Below are 20,097 nucleotides of genomic sequence, written 5' to 3'. Positions count from 1 at the left end.
TGGCTGGCCCGTTCTGGGGCCACATCACAGAGCTGAGGACTCAGGAGTTCAAGTGTCCAGGGGTGGGCACAGGGGGACAGGGCCACTGTATGGCAGACAGGGGAAGTGACCCTTAGGCCATGAGCCATCTGCACCACAGAGAAGGCTGACGGGCATGGGTGGGGCCAGCCAAAGGCCCACCAAGGCTAGGACCCTGGTCAGCGCAAGCGAGCTCAGGACCACGGAGAGCTCCAGGGGGAGCTTCCCGGTCACCTTGGTGACAGCTGTCACTGTGAGTCTGTGCCCCAATGTTGCTGCTGCCGGCTTAGCTGACCCCTCTGTCACAGCCTCCAGAGCGCACCTGGCTGCATCAGCCTGAGACCTGACTCTGAGGTCATGGCTGGGTCATTGTGATGGTCAATTTTAGGTGTTACCTTGGCTGGGTTAAACACCTGGAGCAGCGGCCAGATGCTCCTTCTGAGTATGTCTAGGACAGTGTCACTGGAGGAGATGGCATGAGTGGTGGAAGGAACGGGAAAGACCCACCCTCAGGGTGGGCACCTGTCCAACCGCCTGGGGACTAAGAGAACAAGAAGGGGGAGAAAGTGCGTATTTCTCCTGTGACCTGAGGCCGGGACATTCCTGCCTTTGGACGTCAGAACTCCGGGCTCTCTGGCCTCCGGACTTCCTGACTTGACACCAGACACCCTGGCCAAGTTCTCAGCCCTCTGGCCTGGGCCTGCAAATCACGCCACCGGCTTCCCTGGTCTTGAACTGAGTTACGCTGTGGGCATCCCAGGGTCTTCAGCTGGTGGACAGCCTGCCATGGGACTTCTCTGCCTTCACAATCATGTGAGCCACTTCCCCTCACCTTTTCTCATCTGTCTGTCTGTCTGTGTGTCTGTCTGTGTGTCTTTGCAGAGGTGGGGAGAGGGGAGACACTCTCTCAGCTCAGCCTCTGCTGAGGGTGTGGCTGCAGGCCCACCCTGTGGCCTTCTGGCTCAGCCTCTGCCTGCTGTGTCAAGGGTGAACCTGAATGCAAGGGAAAAAATGCCCTGTCGCCTTTACCTTCACCCGCTGGGGAGACACAGGCCTCTAGCTTTGCGTACAACTTACTGGGGTGTGGACAGTGTCTTTTGGGGTGGTCTCCCAGGGAGCCTCCAGCCCTCTGTTCCTGGATCCCCGGGGAGGGTGGCGCTGTTCTCCAGCTTGCGTCTGCCTCCGTGTTGCCCAAGCTCTGCTCCTTGGCGCTGTGAGACAGGACGGCACCCACCCAGGCTGAGGTCCTGCCGGGCACCCTCCCAGCCTTTGCTGCTGCTTTGTGCTCCTCAGCTGTCCTCTCCTCTCCAGGCTGGGGAATAACAAGAGGGGTGAGGCCCGGGGTGCTTGCTGAGCTCTGCTGTGCACTGTGGGTTTTTATCCGAGTCTCTCTCTGTGATGAGGAAGTGGAGCCGGGGAGGAGGAATTAATTTACCCAGGGCCACACAGGAACTGGCAGGGCTGGCATTTGAGCCTGGCAGTCTGTGCCCGTAGAAGCGACGGTGAGGCCCGAATGTTGGTACAAAGCTGTGATCCCAGCACTCAGGAGGCTGAGACAGGAGCTGTGAGTCAAGGCCAGCCTAGATGATGCAGCGGGGCGCATCCCTCAAATAAAAGTGACAGTGAGCACCCTTGACTGGCCTCACAGCTCTGAGGGTTATGGGGCGTACAGCCTGGAGTTCTGATGTCCAAGGGCAGGAGGACATGGGGAAGAATCCTCCCTCTCTGTCCCTTGGTGACCTGTGGGCAGATCCCCTCCCTTTGTCCACCACACACATGCCTCTCTTCAGTGACAACTCACAGACACACTTAGAAGTAACGCATGGCCACTGTGCTCAGTGTTCCCAAACCAAGCCTCACAGTTACCTTCTCTAGCCTGCCCTGACCATCCATCCTGTTTACACTGAACCTTGGCCTCTGTTTGTTTTTCCCCAGAGCTCTGCTTTGGTTTATTTGTTTGTTTGTTTGTTTTGGGGACAGTCTCACAGTGCAGTTGAGGCTGGCCTTGAGCTCACTGTGTAGCCCAGGCTGGTCTCGAACTCGCATCGATCCTCCTGCCTCAGCCTCCCGAGTGCTGGGATTACAGGCATGAGCCACCATGCCCGGTGAGTGCAGGGTTTTAAAAAACATTTTTGTATGCATTTATTTTTTATTTAGACAGAGCCTTGCTATAGATGTTGCTCAAGCTGGCCTCCTCAGCCAACCAAGCGCTGGGATTCCAGGCATCCACCACCACACCCAGTTTCGAGACTTTCTAAAATAGAGTTCTGTTTGACTCACAAGTTTAGTTTGTTGCAGCCCTCCCAAGGGCGAGAGCTTGGGTCAGTTTGGTTCCTGGCATCCCCTGGACCTGGCAAGGTGCCACCACACAGTGGACACTCAGGAGGCATGTACCGAACAGGTGCCCAGTGCAGGCTGGGGAGGCTCCTGTGGGGTGCTGTGTGAATTAAGCACAACTGTGCCTCTTCTGTCACAGGTGGGCTCCTCAAGGCCTCCTGCCATCCCAGATACACTGAATGTGGCAGGTGCAGGGGCTCAGGAGAGCATCGCCACTGGCTGGAGCCTCCTCAGTGCCCCTGTGGAAGCAAATCGGATCCCACCTAGCTGTCCCTGACATTGTGCAAGTTACAGCACCCTTCTAGCCCAGTTTCCTCATCTGTAAAATGGGAGCTATGATATCTGCTTCCGGTGAGCTCATGCTCCTAATGCACTCCTAATGCAACATGAGCTGGCTTATAACCATCGGTAAGCGCCATCGGTGAGCATTATTGTCACCCCTGAGGGTTTCTTGATGACCACTGAGTCAGGTGTGTCACCTGCTGGGGTCCAGTGTATTCTGTGACCTTTACCAGCAATTGGGCCACCTGATCTAACGCGATTGGCTGTGGCTGGGGGACCAGACTCATGTATCAGGTCCAGCTCAGCCATTGTTACAGTGTCCTTTGGGAAAAGTCTTGTCATTTTTCCAGTCTCAGTGTCCCCATCCGGAAAAGCAGAGTGGGTTACAGCAGCCTCCCTGAGGGGCTGGAGGCATAAGTGGGTCCTGGGTGCCTGTGATAAGTTACGTATCCTCTTTTATTTGTATGCTGCCTCAGGAGGAAATGTAGTGAAGCATTTATCAAAGTAAAAGGAATTTGGCTGAGGAGAATAAGTGCTGAAAAGAACAGATGGGGGCCAGGGATGTAGCTCAGTGGAATAAGCGCCTGCTCAGCAAGTTTGAGGTCATGAGTTCAATCCCCGGTACCAAAAAAACAAACAAACAAAAAAAAACAGATGAAGTCCATCCTGGTGCTAATCACTTGTAATCCCAGGAGGCTGAGGCAGGAGGATAGCCACACAGACAAGCCCAGCGTGAACTACATAGTGGGGCCCTGTCTTTAAAAACCAAACACAAGAAAGAAAACATACGAGTCTGTAAGTGAAGGAGCCCGGTCTTTGTGGTGGTCTTTGCGGTGCTGTGACTTAACCTGGGCTGACTTCGTGTGCTCTTGAGCCTCCTGGCAGCCTGAGCAGAGAGGTGTATGGGTTTAGTTCCGTGATTCTCAGGGAGGCAGAGGGTCGCCCCCAGGCACTGATGAGCCTGTGCTTGGAAGGGCACAGCCAGCCAAATGTAACCAGACATCCCCAAAGCCAGCTTAGCCAGGGAGACCAGGGGTGGCTAGGTCAGTCTGACCGCTACAGGATTACGGAAGCCTGGGCACCAGTAGGGCATTCACTGGCTTCGCTCACCTTGAATTTGCTGTTGCCTGGGGATTTTGTCTCAATGGCAACTGTAGCTCCTGCCCTTTCCACAGTGGGTGTCCCTCTGGAGACACCTCCTGTGTAGACCTTGGGGTACAGCCTGTCCCAGTCCCTGGGGGATCTGCTCATCCTGCTGACTGATCTGGCTTTGACAGGCCTTTATCATCATAGAGAAGGGAGCCCAGGGTACTCACTTCCTGATGTCACTGGGGAGTAGCTGTGACACTCCAAATCCAGCGGGAACCAGCCTTACCCGTGCCTTGGGACTGTTGGCATTTAGCAGAGGTCCACTGGCCACCCTAGTGTCCTCGGTACCCACTGTCATCTTTGAGAGCCACCTTTGGGCAGTTTTCAGAATGTAACTGGAGGGGGCAGGGCACAGCCCTGTCCTTTGGGATTAGCAGCAGGACTCCTACATCAGCTACTCACCAGGGTGACCCCATGAGGGCTCCAGAAGCAAGAGCCTCCCCACCAGCTTAGCAATTCCAGGTAGGGGTCCCCAAAGCACCCTAGACCTGTGTCATCTCCAAATTGTTGGACAAGATGGCCCTTAGCATCTTGACTTCTAGGTCAGACATTTCATGGCTCTGCCCTTGTGACATGGAGCTTAGAAGAAGCCGTGCCATGGAATTCCAGCTTTGAACACTGAAAGGAACAAAAGCTTTCTGAGCATCCAGGAACTCTGTACCCAGAGTCATGGATGTGGAAACCAGTTCTGCATGATGAGAACATGTCCGGTCTCGATAGTTTGGAACCAAGTGTGTGTCCACTCTCCCCTGGTGCCCTCAGCTGGGATGAGAGGGGCTAGCACAGCGGGAGGACACCCAGATGACACAGAGAAGCACAAACCACAAGAAAACAGAGTATTTCTAGGAGGAAGGATGGTGCCAGGCGCCAGCGGCAGTTTCTATCCCGGCCTCTTCTGTGACACAGTGCACCTCCCTGGACCCGAGACATTGCTGGTATCTCTCAGTCCCGCCAGCTCTTTCATAGTAAGATGGGTGTAACCTGGCCCACCTGCCCCATCAGAAGCACTGTTTGGCTCATGGTCACTGCCTGGTTTGGTTTCCTCCTTGTGACCAACATGCCATGACGGTAGGGAGGCTGTGACAGGAATGCTAGGGACCCTTTGTACTTGTGACTTTTCTGATAACTCATAAATATTGTGGTTAAAAGCTTATTTAAATCAGAAGAAAGTATCTCCACTGCACAGCCATCAACTGATAAACTATGAAGGAACAGGAAATGGTTATAGCATACACATTTATGAATAGCGATTCCTTCAGAATAACCGTGGGCATTATGTGGGATTTAAATGGAAATGGTAGATTGATTTGCACTGCTATGAAAATCTGCAATCTGTCATCAATTGAGGAAAACAGCAGCACTGGAGTTCACCTTTGCCGCGACTGAATAGGAAATCCTGCGGCACCTCTGGGGTTGTTTATGCCTGGAGCTCAGTCTGGTGCAGGGCAGGGGCTAATGAGGGGGAACTTTGGCTCAATCTCATTTTTAAAATAGCTTAGAATTAAATGGGTCTCTTGAAAGCTGTTTTTTTTCCCCCCGGTGGAAACATACTGAGGTCAGTCGTCGTGGTGCATGCCTGTAAACCCAGCACTTGGGAGGTTGAGGCAGGAGGATCAGCCTGGGCTACAGAGTGAGCTCAAGGTCAGCCTGAACTGCATAGCGAGACCCTGTCTCAAAAGACAGAAAAAAAAAAAAAGAAAAAAAAAATTTGGGTTGTTTTTTTGTTTGTTTTTGTTTGTTTGTTTGTTTGTTTGTTTGGTACTAGGGATTGAACTCTGGACCTTGTGCTTGCCAGGCAGGCACTTATACCACTTAGCTATGTGCCCATCCCAGAAAAGAAAACATTGAGAATCTTTGTTGCTGGGCTTGGTGACATACGTCTATAATCCCAGCACTTGGGAGACAGAGCAGGAGGATCACCAAGGTTCAAGGGCAACCTGAAGGGCAGAGGAAGACTCTGCCCCCCTCAAAAATAAAATATCAGTGGCTCCACAAAAAAAGACAGAGAGTACCCTGACTCAACTGCAGCACAGGGACAGGACCTGCAGGAGTAGTGCCCTGTCTGCTCCCTTGGGGCCTGCGAGCTTCCCAGGGCAGGGTCTGCCCAGGATTGAACTTTTCCAGGTAGTACTGTACTCTGAGCCATGCAGCTAGTGGGGACAGCCAGGGGGTTCTCAGGCTGCAGGGGTCTCTGGGAAAAGGGCTGTGGGCACAGGAAGCAGTTGGCTTGCTGGCTTGGGCTTCCAGGAGACTTGGGAGCAGGCAGTGGAGGACTTCATGCAGGGCCTTCTCAAATGAGGGGGGACAGCATAGGCCCTGGGGCCCTGTATTCCTAACCCTAACCTCCAGTTTGTTCCTTCATTTAGACTGGTGCCGGCTGCCCCTGAACCCACCAGGCCAGGCTGGCCTCGAACTCCTGGCAGTCTTCCTGCCCCAACCTCCTGAGTGCTGGGATTACACCCATGTGCCAACATGCCTGGCACTGTACCCCTCGAGAAGCACCTCAGGCTGCCTGACCGTTGCTCTCTTTCTCCCGCAGGATGAAGATGAGACGCTACAAGCTCTTTCTCATGTTCTGTATGGCCGGCCTCTGCCTCATCTCCTTCCTGCACTTCTTTAAGACCCTTTCCTATGTCACCTTCCCCCGGGAACTGGCCTCCCTCAGCCCTAACCTGGTGTCCAGCTTCTTCTGGAACAATGCCCCCGTCACACCGCAGGCCAGCCCCGAGCCGGGTGGCCCCGACCTGCTGCGAACCCCTCTTTACTCTCACTCACCCCTGCTCCAGCCGCTGCCCCCCAGCAAGGCTGCTGAGGAGCTCCACCGGGTGGACTTCGTGCTGCCCGAGGACACCTCCGAGTATTTCGTGCGCACCAAAGCCGGGGGCGTCTGCTTCAAACCAGGCACCAAGATGCTGGAGAAGCCGCCCTCGGGGCGGCCGGAGGAGAAGCCCGAGGGCTCCGAGGGCTCCTCGGGGGCCCGGGGTTCGGCGCGGCGCCCCCCGCGTCACATGCTGAGCGCTCGGGAGCGCGCGGGCAGCAGCCGGGGCGCGCGGCGCAAGTGGGTGGAGTGCGTGTGCCTGCCGGGCTGGCACGGGCCCAGCTGCGGCGTGCCCACCGTGGTGCAGTACTCCAACCTGCCCACCAAGGAGCGCCTGGTGCCCAGGGAGGTGCCTCGGCGCGTCATCAACGCCATCAACATCAACCACGAGTTCGACCTGCTGGCCGTGCGCTTCCACGAGCTGGGCGACGTGGTGGACGCCTTCGTGGTGTGCGAGTCCAACTTCACGGCCTACGGGGAGCCGCGGCCGCTCAAGTTCCGCGAGATGCTGACCAACGGCACCTTCGAGTACATCCGCCACAAGGTGCTCTACGTCTTCCTGGACCACTTCCCGCGCGGCGGCCGGCAGGACGGCTGGATTGCCGACGACTACCTGCGGACCTTCCTGACCCAGGACGGCGTCTCCCGGCTGCGCAACCTGCGGCCCGACGACGTCTTCATCATCAACGACGCGGACGAGATCCCCGCGCGCGACGGCGTGCTCTTCCTCAAGCTCTACGACGGCTGGACCGAGCCCTTCGCCTTCCACATGCGCAAGTCGCTCTACGGCTTCTTCTGGAAGCAGCCGGGCACCCTGGAGGTGGTGTCGGGCTGCACGGTGGACATGCTGCAGGCCGTGTACGGGCTGGACGGCATCCGCCTGCGCCGCCGCCAGTACTACACCATGCCCAACTTCCGCCAGTACGAGAACCGCACGGGCCACATCCTGGTGCAGTGGTCGCTGGGCAGCCCCCTGCACTTTGCAGGCTGGCATTGCTCCTGGTGCTTCACGCCCGAGGGCATCTACTTCAAGCTGGTGTCTGCCCAGAACGGTGACTTTCCCCGCTGGGGTGACTACGAGGACAAGCGGGACCTCAATTACATCCGGAGCTTGATTCGCACTGGCGGCTGGTTCGATGGCACGAAGCAGGAGTACCCACCTGCGGACCCCAGCGAGCACATGTACGCCCCCAAGTACCTGCTCAAGAACTACAACCAGTTCCGCTACCTGCTGGACAATCCCTACCAGGAGCCCAAGAGCACTGCGGTGGGTGGGCGAAGGAGCAAGGGCCCCGAGGCAGGCCACCCGCAGCCAGGGACAAATTGGATGGGGGTGAAGGCTGAGCCTGAGGGATCTCTCGGGCCTCTGGCCGGGTGGGGTGGTGGCTAACCCTGGCTGCCTTCGGCCTCTTCCTGTCGACTCGGGGTACTGGAGGGACCAGGATTGAGCGGGTGGGCAGTTCCCTATTCAAGCCCTTGTGCATCGAGGGTTAGGTTCTTCACAAAAACAAAACAAAACAAAAAAACAAAACACCTCCTTTGCTGCCAGGAGAAGGGAGCAAGCCCAGACATCTATGCAGCCCTTTTGCTACCAGGAGTGCCGTGGCCAGGAGGTGCCACTGGAGAGCGCATGACGGGGCCCAGGGACTGAGAAGGGCCTGGGGGAGAGAAGGGGCCCTGTGGGAACCTTCAGGGCCGCCCTGTGGGGCTGCAACCGGTAGAGGGAAGCCTTGATGCTTTGGCATGGGGCTTCGGGCCTGCAGTGGGGAGGGGCCATGCCACCAGGCCCAGCTCTGTAAATAGATGCATTTGGGAGCAAGGGGACCCCCTAGCAGGGAAGGGGTGCTGATGAACACTGCATGGTGTCCTCAGAAATGCTGGCCTGGAGGAGGAGAAAGAGGCCTCACTCCCTGCCCTACAGGACATCCCCAAGCTGGGAGGACAGTGCCCAAGCTGTTAGGTTTCTGTCCCTTGTATGTGGCCTGGAGCTTCCTCTTTCTGATTTCAAACCTGGCCTCGCAGTTTCTTCATACTCTGCATTATTGTCGTGTGGGCTGCCTGCCCCACTGTTTGCAGGGACCCCAGAATCTAGTTCTCAGGGTGGGGTGGGCGCTAGAGACAAGCCAAGGGTGGCAGGTGTGGCCTGGGGCATGGGGAGGTGAAGATGGACATGAGACTCTCGTCATTCTGCGTCTCCCTCCCTGTCACCCCCGCCAGCTGGTGCCCACTGCCCCAAGCACCACCACCCCCAGTGGAATCACACGTAAGCTGTCCCTGGAGGCTGGCTAGGGGCCAGGAAGGAGCCAAAGGCTCTCAGGCCCAAGAAGGGACATTAAGGTCAGTTGTATGTTAACCTGTTCCTCTTAGTTTGCCTTGTGGGGGGATGGGGAATGTCATGTGTTGGAGATTCTGAGCTGCTGTAAGAGACCGTGAAATGCAGAGGTTTGTGCAAGACAAAAGCTTGTTTCTGTGAAATTATCTAGAGAGAGATGGATGGTCCAGAACTAGTAGGCAGCGCCACTTTGCTTCACTCACACCTTCCAATTCCGGATACAGAGTGGCTGCTCCAGCTCCCGCTATCACTTGTGCATCCCAGAGCAGAAAACGGCAAATAAGTGCATACCTTTCCTGTTATGGCCTCAAGCCAAAAAAATGGCATGATTTCTATTACTTCTGATGGCTTCTCATTGGCCAGGACTGAGTCACAAGGTCACATAAATACAGCTGCAAGGGAAACTGGGAAATTGCCTTGTGCCAGACCTCAGTTTGGGAGATCAGGGAAGGAGAAGAGGGAGAATGGGGGTGGGGGACAAGCAGATTTCTGGGGGAGGGGTAGAAGTGACTGCTTCCGTTGTAGGATCCTGCTCCTGCTCCTGCTCCTGTCCCAGTTGCCCAGGGCCGAGTGCTGTGGCAGTGACAGGTGTGTGACCAGGAGAGAATGTCCCTCCCTGCATCCCCCAGGTGTTTCCTGTGAGGCCGATGTGTGGAGGCTGCCTGTGGAATGGTCCGTTGCCGTGCGTGCGTGTATATTTATGGGCATGGGTGCATGCTTGGTGTGTATTTGTACGTGTCTGTATCGATGTGTCCCTGTACATAGGTGCCTGAGTGTGGGAGTGGGAGTCCCGGCCCAGGCATCCTCTTTTCCAGGTCCTGTGGCCATGTTTCCTGCGGCTTCCCAGGGTGACTGAGGCAGGAAGCCTTTGGGGAGCCCAGAAAGCAAGATGAAGGAGATGTGGGGTCTGTCTGTCTGTCTGTCTTCCAGTCTGAGGAATGAGTCCTCTCTCCTGTCAGCCCCTCTTGGTCCCCGCTTTGTCCTCCTCCTGATCCCCAGCTCCAGCAGGGCTTTTTCTGAGCAGCTCACTAGGAAGATGCCTGATGGCTCAGGAGAGCTGGAGGACGTGGCTGGCGCAGGCGTGATGTGGGAGGCTGGCCTCGGAGCAGCCGTGGTGGACAGGCCTAGAGCAGGGAAGGAAGACGGAAGGCTCAGGCCTGCCAGGGTTCAGACCAAGCGGGGAGGGGGCAGAGGGAGGGCCGGGGCCAGGGTGTGGGGTGAAAGAGTTTCACATATAACCACAGCATACACTGGCAAGGGGGGGCGGTGCCAGGGCCACTCCCATACCTGGAGGGAAACCAAACAATGTGAACACTGGCACACTGCTGCCCTGTCACCATATCCAGATGTCTTTACCGGGGACCTCTGGCCCTAAGGAGGCCTGTGCAGCCAAGCTTCTAGCTGGCTTTGTCCACACGTAGTCATATCAGTTCCAGGGGTGGGGACAGAATTGAGAGTCAGCGTGGGGACACGGGACTTGCCCCTGCAGAAGGCAGGGCCCTAGGAAATGTGTAATTTAAGGACACCAATAATAATAGTATTATTTTTTTTGTAAAGGAAAATCAATATGTACATTCTGAAATCATTTTCTCTGTAAATGGTTGGATTTCATTTCACCCTTAAAGGGATGCTTAAAGGAGAAGATATTAATAATAAAAACAGCTGTGAAGTCTGAAGGGTGTGTGTGTGGCTGGTTTGTGGGTGTTTGGGGGTGGGGACGGGCAGGAGCAAGTGGCTTCCTGGTCGGTGGGGGCAGCCATCTCCTTCCCAGGGAGCTGGCCTTGGACTTGTCCTGTGACTGTGCCTGCAGCCTGGGATCTAAGGGCTTCCTGGAGGCCTCCTCTTGCCCAGAGAGGTGCTGGCATTTGTCCCGAGGGCCACCAGGTATATCATGAGGAGCATCTCAGAGATGGAAGGGAGAGGTGCTCTGAGCCCTGCTTGGGACCCCTGTGGGTGGCTGTCAACCTCTGGAATGTTGCAGTCTTGGCCTGAGTCTTGGCTTGAGCAGACCATTAGTGTCCTCGGAGCAGTCGCCAAGGGCCAAGCACTTTCGTGTATTACCTGCAGGGTCAGGAGGGACTGTGGGCTGCTGGCCGCGATCCCCCAGGAAGGAGCTGCTGCAGGGCCTGGGGGTGGGCAGGGGTGGAGGGGTTGGATCCTACCGGGTTCAGGGATTGGAGGTTACACACCCCTGCCTACCAGAAGAGGGCGATGGTGACCCACTTACACTTGGTCAAGTTTACAGCTCTAAAACTTGTGTGCTCTAGTACAGCTTTACAGCTCACAGTGGTTACACGTAACACATCCTCATTCTTTTTAATCTCAGTCTCCCCCATCTCTTAGTCCTCTTCCCATGGGTTCTTTTTGTTTATTTTAGTCCATGTTTGCAGCACATAATGTGTACCTTCCTCGCGGGGATCGGAATTACTTGTTTTCGCTCCCTTCCCTCCCGCGGCCCTCCCCGCATCCGTCTCTTGCCCCACCTCCTGTCTGAGAAGGATCTGGTGCCCTGCTTCCTGTTACCTGTCTTTTGGTGCCCTGTTTCCTGTTTCCTATCTTTTGTTTTGCTCTTTATACTTTGGGTTTCTCATAGAAGAGGAACCAGGTGATAGTCAAGCTTGCCTATCTGATTTATGTCGCTTCACATTATGGTCTCAAGGTGCATTCTACAAAGACTCAAGTTTATCCTTCTAGGTTTATAACTTAAATCATGTGCTACAGCGAAGCATCATAATCGCCCTCAATTTTTTTTTTTTTTTTTTTTTTTTTTTTTTTTTTTTTTTTTTTTTTTTTGGTACTGGGTATTGAACTCACGACTGTGCGCTTGCAAGGCAGGTGCTTATGCAGCTGAGCTAAATCCCTGCCCCAGACATTATATAAAAAGTGCTTATTTTGTGCCAATAGAGCCTTCAAGAGCACACCCCAAGGACCTGCTTCCTCCAGTTAGGCTTCCGCCGCCTCCCAATAACCACTGAGCTATCAGTCCCTCAGTGGATTAGTCCTGAAAAAACCCAGAGCCCTCATCCAATCACTGTCCAAAGGTCCCACTCTGAGTCTTGTTGCCATGGGGACCAAACCCTCAACCCATGCGCTCTTGGGGACATTTCTTGTCCAAGTCAAAACATGGAGAGACACCACTACAGACAGGAACCCCAACTTCACCTAGTCCTGAGGTGAGGCTTGAGAAGGGTTCCCCATCATATTTGAGACCAGCTGCCAAAATGCATTGCCTGTGTCTAATCCCACAAAAAACACAAACCCAACAAGTGATGACCTGCACAAAACTGGCTTGTCTCCTGCACCCCTAATTCTTGCAAAGCTGTCCTTCCATAGCACTGGAAGCCTAACCCTGTTGCAGTATTATGAGCCACTTTTCAAACACCGGTTCTAAACTGCAAAAAGACTCTAGAGGCAAAATGCCAGCAGTGACCCAAACCTTTGTAACTTTAAGGTACGGCCAGCTTGCCCCATCCAGGTGACCAGTGTGTGCTGTAGCCCATCTGAGACCAGAACTGCCAGGTCTAGTCTGGCCTGCACTTTGATCTAGGCTCATGAACTCAGTTAATTGAAGACCTTGAGCTATGAGGCTGTTTGTTACACAGCTGAATTGTGGCCATAGATAACTGATACCCACTGCTTTTAGTAAGTGACAGAAGAGCCAACCCAAACTAGTAAGGCAGAGAAGGAATGTCTTGCTGTCAGTAAAGTTCAAGGCTAATGGTGGCTTCTGGTGCAGCTTGAGGACGGGCTTATTGTCACATTGTTGTCTGCCTTTCTGTGACTCAGGCCAGCTCCGCTTCCCGACTTGTGTGTCCCTATCCTCATAAAGGTTTACCCTTTGCATTATGCAGCTTTCCATTGCTGCAACAAAACACCTAGACAGTCACTGTTAGGGAAGAAAGGTTTATTTTGGTTCAGGGTCGCAGAGATTTCAGTCCATGATTTTTGGTCCCATTGCTTTTGGGCTTGCCATAAAATGGTGACCAGAAAGCAAAGGAAGAAAGAGAGAGGAGGGGCCAGCGTCCTCACACCCCTTCCAGGGCCAGTCCTCACTGACCAAACTTCCTTCCTATAGGCCCCACCCCCTCAAAGTTCTGCCACCTCCCAATAGAGTCACAAACCTTTCACACACGGGCCTTTGGGACACTTATCCAACCTGTAGAACCCCTCATGCCTACAAGATGGCTGCAGCAGCTCCAGGTTCCACATCATCTCCGCTTCATACACAGCCTGGAAGAAATAGATCTGTTTATAAAAAGCCTGGGTCTGGATCTCACTGACTTTGATGAAGCTATGTAAACATCCCTAAAGAGATCTGTGAAACCAGTACCTCAGCTGTTCCCATCAGGCCTTTCAGCAGGCCCTGGCCCACGGCCAGCTTTGTCTCCTGGGTCCTTACCTGGAAGATGGAGATCTTCATGGCACAGATCCTCAGGGGTGCTTGTGAGGCTGCTGAGGGCTGGCACAAGCCTGATGGCGTCTCCTCACCCTCTGTCTCCTTTGATGTGCTATATGTGACTCACGTCGTGGGTCCCTCCTCCAGTCTTCTTCCTTTAGACCCGTGACTCACCTGTCCCGTGGTGTTTGTGCTCCTGGAACTCCTTCCTGGTTGCCTTCTTAGGCTCATTTTCTCTCCTGCACTCCATCAAAAAGGGGGCTCCCCTGGACATGGTCCCAGGCTATTTCTTACTCCACATCTCTCAGTGCTCAGCAAGGTGGGGCTGCCTTCATCTCCCCAGGGAGTCCTCTCTCCAGAGTACCCGGCAGCCTTCTGAGCTGGCCCCCCAGAGACCAATGTCACCTCAAACACCGCAGAGCCAAAATAGAACTCATGGTCTGGTTTAAGGCTCTCCTCTTTTAAGGCTCAGCTGGAAATCTGGAAGGACCCTTGGGTGCTAGTGACAGCCACCCCTGTTAGATGCCTTCTGTGTGTCAGGGATGATTATGATGACCCACCCAGAGCCAGAGTTCCAGAGCCCCAGCTTTTGGTCACCTGACCTGGACAGGCTCCTGAGACAGCACTGGGTAAGTGGGAATAACGATTCCTGCCTCTAAGTGCTGGCTGCTGTGGATGTTAAAGGATGCACGTCAAACTGGAGGTGATCATACAGGCCTGTAATCCCAGCAGCCAAGAGGGTGAGGCTGGAGGGCTGCTGTGAGTTCCAGGCCAGCCGGGGTTACACAATGAGTTCAAGGCTGGTCTGGATTACATAGGGAAAACCTGTCTTGAAAACAAATTCACACTAAAAGCATGGAGGACCATGCCTGTAATCCAGGCACTAGGGAGGCTGAGGCAGGAGGACTGCAACTAGTTCAAAGTAAGCCTGGACTATATGTATTGAGTCCCAGTCAAAACAAAATAAAACAATAAAATACATGACACATTGCCTTTTATGCCTCTCAAAATACTCCGCTTCACTTGGAACACACTTCCCGCATTGTTCTTGCCGCTCCCTGACATGGATCTGGAAGTCCTCTTTCTTTTTTTTTTTTTTTTGTCTTTTTCGTTTTTATCGGTACCGGCGATCGAACTCACGACTGCCTGCTTGCAAGGCAGGCGCTCATGACGCTGAGCTAAATCCCCAGCCCCTGGAAGTCCTCTTTCCACAGTGTGTTTATGAGCTGTGATAAAAAAATACGGTGAATGTGAGCGCTAAGTTTTATCCAGTGGAAACACAGGCTCCTAAAAGCATGGGTGTGCCCTCATCTACTTTGTTCACTGGATCTTGCAACTTCTGGCTCTCCCAAAGTCAAAATGACCACGGGAGGCAAACACTTTGAGTTAGATTTGGGACATTCAGGCAACCACAACAGCACAACTAAAAAGACTGTCATGAAAGCGGGGTCCAGAACCGCTTCGGAAAGTGGCAAAAATGATGAGCTAAGTGTGCTGGAAGCGCAGGATAATATTCGGAGGGGGTAAAGGCCAATGTATCACTCACTGTAGTAAAGCATTTTAAATTCATTGTGTTTTTGATTGCATATTGCCTAGATTACTTCACTTATTTCTCTGAGATTGTCGGGAGTGGTCACTGCAGTGTCACCTGTCTTGTCGTGGAGCTGAGTGGCACTTGGAAGAGTCCCTTCCTTTTTCCAGCCTGTGACACAGGAGGCGGAAACCCTGAATTTAAGGAAATGAAGAGTGGGTTTTTCCCCCAAAGTCTCTGCCTCTTCCTGGTCCAGCCCCTCTCTCGGTGCCGTGCTGCCTCCTGGTGGCGAGCTCGCCCGTGTCCTCGGCTTCCCCTTCCTTCTCATCTGATGCATCCAGGGTCCGAGGCAGCTTGCACAGACACACAGAAAAGTGGAGATGCAAGTACAGAAGCGTCACAATCACAGGACTCTGCAAAAATAATCAAGCCTAAGAAATAATGCAGCACGAGGAGGACAAGGCGCCCGCCCGCTTCTCCCTTTTTACAGATGAGAAAAAGAAGCTTCCAGAACTTGCTCAGGAGCTGGCCACACTTGGAGGAGACGCTAATGGACAGCACACCTGAAGGCCTCTGCCTTCCTCACCCTGGTGCCCCCGCACTCTGCCAGGGTCAAATCCACTCTGACTTGTGCACATGGGCTGTGCCCCTCAGATGCCCATGTCCCGGGCCTCGAACCCACATCCGTGGTGACCGCAGTTACTGACATCTGCTCCCCTGGTTTGTCCCTAAACAGTCAGGCCCTAAGGACCCCAGGGCAGCCACTTCGTTAGTTGGGGTTCTCCTGTGCCCTCTGACCCACTGAGGAGGCCCAGCCACTTGTGCAGTGGGAGACTCTGCAGGGTCTTGTCATCCACATCCTTGGGGATAACACTGGCTCTGCCCTCCCTCCTCTGATAAGAAGGGCCTGGCTCATGGAAGCTTCTGATTGGTTTCTACAGAGAAAGAAAAAAGACCATGGTTTCAGGAGCAGCGGTAGAGGGGGCCTGCTGAACGGAGCAGATAGTGGAATGAAGGGGAAAAGTAGACAAAAAATAGCAGAAAAATAGCATGACAGAGATGACAGAGATGGGCCAAAATCACTAATATAGATGGCCTTGATACACTAACAAAAGAAAACAGGCAGACTAGACCAGGAGATAGGGTCCATCGAGATGCTCTGTATAGGAAATATAATCAACCTGAAACAGGGTTCATGGACCGAAAACCAAAGATGAGAAAATGATGCTCTGTGTGACAGGGAACCAGAGAGAAATAGGGGCAGCTCGTCAAGCAGCTGCAGATAGGTTGGAAAGGCATGACACTACACTTTTGTGGAGAACTACTCAGCTATAACGAAGGAAAACCTGGAGGCTTTTGTAAGTAAAGGAAAACAACTTAAGATCAAGCTCATGGGTAAAAAGGTTCAGAATCACTTAGGTAAATAGCAGGTTTCCCCCCTAATCTAAAAACTAAAGGAGTTAGTGGGATCCAAAATGTACAAAGCACCCTGTGAAAGTGAAAAGGGAGGAATTGTCTAAAAAAGGAAGGCAGAGGACATTGTTAACAGTGTATCATGATTTAAAATCCACATTTTTTTCATCATTTTGTTTAGTTTGGTTATATTATGTTCCAGTCTGTCTACTTGTACTAGACTTGAGGGCACAGACAGCTTTTCTAAAAATAGCAGGATATATTATGGTAATCATCCTTAATTTCCTATTAACTTAACCTGAAGCCTTGTATGACTTACACTGTCTTATTATGACTGATCTTATTTGAATCTGGTTTGTTAGATCGCTGTCTTGTCTTGACTGATTTTATCTGAATCTGTTATGTTTGACAGTATCAAGTCTGAGAGTATAGGCAACTACTGTGAAGATGACAAGACTCACTAGAATACCCATTCTGGTTAGACTGTTACCTGCTTTGTTTTTATTGATATTATTCTGTACTGCTATATTCAATTTTACTATGCCTGATGATACAGACAATTCTATTGAAGATAACATGAGACATCATAGTAACCATTGTAGATCACCTTGTATTGTGGTTTTAATAATGTACTATGTTCATCCTTTTGTTTTGAGCGACTCTGTTTTGTGTCCTTTCTCATTTGGTTTTGTTCTTTTCAAAATAAAATTTTTAAAACAAGAATCAAGAAAGGACCCAGACTGTGTGACAATATCACAATCCATCACCGCTGAATTGCAGGGCCTTCTGCCCCCTGCGTGTCTCTCCCTGAATCCCTGGTATTAAAACTGCCCAGATCCTGACCTGAAAATGCAGAAATCATCCCCTGATTTCCCTTCACTTCTTTCCTGGCCAGTCTTTTCTTGCCGTGGGGCTGCCACCAGCCCATGTAGGCCTTTGTGTAAATAAACTGGGAAAGGGCTCCTTTCCTCAAATAATTTTACTTCCATCAATTTGGAAAGTTGTCATGAGGTACTGATTTTTCTAGAAACATACAGCTCCACAAGGTTACTCAGCCTCTACATTCTCCACCTGCTCCTATGGTACACGCGCTCAACCTCAGTCTACGATTCCGCATCACCATAGCGTCAAGGGAGTCCTGCTACAGCTTCAGGGAGTTCCGGCCACCTTATCAGCAGCTCATCCCATTCCCTGGGGAGCAGTAGGGGCTGATTTAACGGCAGCCCATCGGCCTGCAGGTTGGGCAGCAGTGAGGGGGTAAGAGGAGGAGCAGCTGTGAGAGACACCTGCCTCCAGTGTCCAGTACTGGGGATCCCTGGGACAACCTGACCTGAGCAGACTGCAGAGAACTGCGACCCATGAACTCCAAGTGGCCTCCGCAGAGCTGTGATATGGGAGAGGCCACTCTGATCCAGGAAGCAGTAAAGTAGAAAATGTTACCACATCCTGAAAACACAGGAAATTAGCATACGATCAGGGCAGGACTTCATGGCACTGGGGGAATGACTGTTGCATGAATACCTGACAGCTATGTTAAAAAAAAAAAAAAAGACCATTTCCAATCCCTACCTCACTTCTTACCCCAGAGTGAATTTCAGGCAAATGCACCAAAAATACAAAAAATTTTTTTTTGTCTTTGTCTTTTTCGGTACGAGGGATCGAACTCACGACTGCCTGCTTGCAAGGCAGGTGCTTATGCCGCTGAGCTAAATCCCCAGCCCCCAAAATACAAATTTTTGAAGTGCAATTCACCCAGGCATGCTCTGGGTTCAGAGTCGGAGCCTTCACCGGGTCTGCGCCCAGTCCTGGCTGCCTGACCAAGGTGAGCGGTGGCAGAACAGGCTAACGTCCTGTTTGCACCTTTCACACCACCTGGCACAGACAGCACGGGCAGCAGAGATCTCACGGCAGATGGGGGACCCTCTCTTCTGCCCAGCGTATCAGGTTTCAGTCTGGCAAATGCAGGATTGATGACATCTAATGATAGCAAAGCCCATTAAGAAAGAGGCAGCTCACTCGGGGCAGTGATTTCCGGCTGCTGCCTGCCTGGCTCTCATCCCAGCGCATCCCTGCTCTGGGTACAGCTAACTCCCCCGTGACTGCAGCACTGGCAGCAGGCTGGACTGAGCTCTGCCCTGTGCTCCACTAGCAGTGCCCCTCCCCTTCTGAGTAAGAAGCATTTTCCAAGGGCCTCCAGGTTTCAAAGGTCCAGCTGGTCTAAGAGGAAGGGGCTGGTGAGACTCAGGTCTCTGTCTGATGAGGGGCTTGGGCTGTCCTCTCCTGTCTCTGTGACATGGCTCTGCTGAGGCTCCCACCCACTGGCTTCTCAGCTTCCCTCCTGGCCCTGCCTTCCCCTCCTCCTCCAGCAGGACAGAACAAGTCCCCAGGACCCCCAAACCAAACCAAGCAGAGGCAGCACACACAGTGGGCTTTTGTCTCCTCTGACTGTCCTTGTGTCTTGTTCTTAAGATCACTTTAAGATCACCCGCTTTAACTTCCCACTCAATTCTCCAGCCCCTGGGCTCGGCCTCCACCCCTCAGCAGAGCAGCCCGCCACTGACCAGCTACTAAATGGGAATGGAGGTGACCTTGCCCTTCTCCTTTTAATAACCGTCCCTTTCCCCTCCTTCTCTCCTGAGTGCTCCGTCCCAGTGTCCCTTGCTTCTTGAGCCTTAAATTTCAGGACGATGACTCCTTATCCACTTTATGTGCCCTCGTTCTGACTTCATTTGTTCTGCACAAGATTCAGAGCTCTAAACATGAGCTCAGCTCCTGGCCTTAAGGCTTCTTTTTGTTTTGATGTTTTTTTTTTTTTTTTTTTTTTTTTTTTTTTGTAGACATACTCTCATTATATAGTCAAGACTGTCTTCAAATTCCCAGCAATCCTCCTGCCTCAGCCTCTTGGTTGCTGGGATTATGGGTATACAACACTATGTCTAGCTTTATGACTTTTTTTTTTTTTTTTTTTTTTTTTTTTTTTTTGGTACCGGGGATTGAACTCATGACCTTGAGCTCACCAGGCAGGTGCTTGTGCCACTGAGCTATATCCCTGGACCCTCTAATTTATGACTTCTTAAAATTCCATTTCCTGGGGCTGTAGATCAGTAGTACAGCATTTGCCTAGCATGCTTGAGGCCCTGGGTTTAATGCCCAGTAATGCCTGAGAAAAAAGAAAAAGAAAGAAAGAAAGGAAAGAAGGAAAGAAGGAAGGAAGGAAGGAAGGAAGGAAGGAAGGAAGGAAGGAAGGTAGGCAGGAAGGACATTACAAGCCAAGGGTAGAGGCACACGCCTGTAATCCCAGCACTCAGGAGGCAGAAAGAGGAGGATTGCTGTGAGTTTGAGGCCAGCCTGAGCCACTGAGCCACCTAGTAAGTTCAAGGCCAGCATGAAGGAATAGGAAAAAAAAAAAAAAATGAGCCACCTAGTAAGTTCAAGGCCAGCATGAAGGAATAGGAAAAAAAAAAAAAAAAAGCTCCTTTATGGAAATGATGAGACAGTGGCAGTGTTTAGCCCTTCAAATGTGTAGCAGGGATTAGGGATTGATGCATGTCACCCTGGCACACAGGAAGATCTCAATTAGGACCAACTCTTGCTGTCAATGGCTGAGTCCTGCAAGTGAATGCTGCCGTGACCTAGCGACAGATTGGGGCTCAGCCTGCCAGTCTAGTCCCTGTTGCATTACCATCCAAGACACACCAAAATGTCCCTTGTCCCATGAAAGCCAGTAGAATCTCTAAGATGGGGTGGGGGTGGGGTCTCTGGTCTACCAGGCACCATGGACACAGCCAGGTACATGTCCCTTTACTGCCCAGCCTGCATTG

General features: G+C 52.5%; 1 protein-coding gene and 1 long non-coding RNA gene across 2 annotated transcripts; one reads left to right on the top strand and one right to left on the bottom strand.

The window, feature by feature from the left end:
* The first annotated feature begins 377 nt into the window (after window positions 1–377).
* Mgat3 (beta-1,4-mannosyl-glycoprotein 4-beta-N-acetylglucosaminyltransferase) lies at window positions 378–10,612 on the top strand. Its single transcript, XM_063243900.1, is given in 3 exon segments — window positions 378–831; window positions 6,326–7,878; window positions 7,881–10,612. Coding segments are annotated over 3 exon segments (1,623 nt in total). The 5' UTR covers window positions 378–829; the 3' UTR covers window positions 7,949–10,612.
* A 2,213-nt stretch (window positions 10,613–12,825) lies between these two features.
* On the bottom strand, window positions 12,826–13,666 carry LOC134474880 (uncharacterized). Its single transcript, XR_010045790.1, has 2 exons — window positions 13,336–13,666; window positions 12,826–13,166 (listed from the first exon to the last, which is right to left on the bottom strand). It is a non-coding gene; the product is annotated as an uncharacterized LOC134474880 (long non-coding RNA).
* Window positions 13,667–20,097: the final 6,431 nt, after the last annotated feature.

The sequence above is a fragment of the Cavia porcellus genome, unplaced genomic scaffold (genome assembly GCF_034190915.1).
Source record: "Cavia porcellus strain 051 isolate PalLab524CR breed Dunkin Hartley unplaced genomic scaffold, mCavPor4.1 scaffold_40, whole genome shotgun sequence".
In the NCBI taxonomy this organism is placed as follows: Eukaryota; Metazoa; Chordata; class Mammalia; order Rodentia; family Caviidae; genus Cavia; species Cavia porcellus.
The sequence above is the reverse complement of the archived record's forward strand: the minus strand, read 5'-3'. Positions and strand labels throughout refer to the sequence as shown.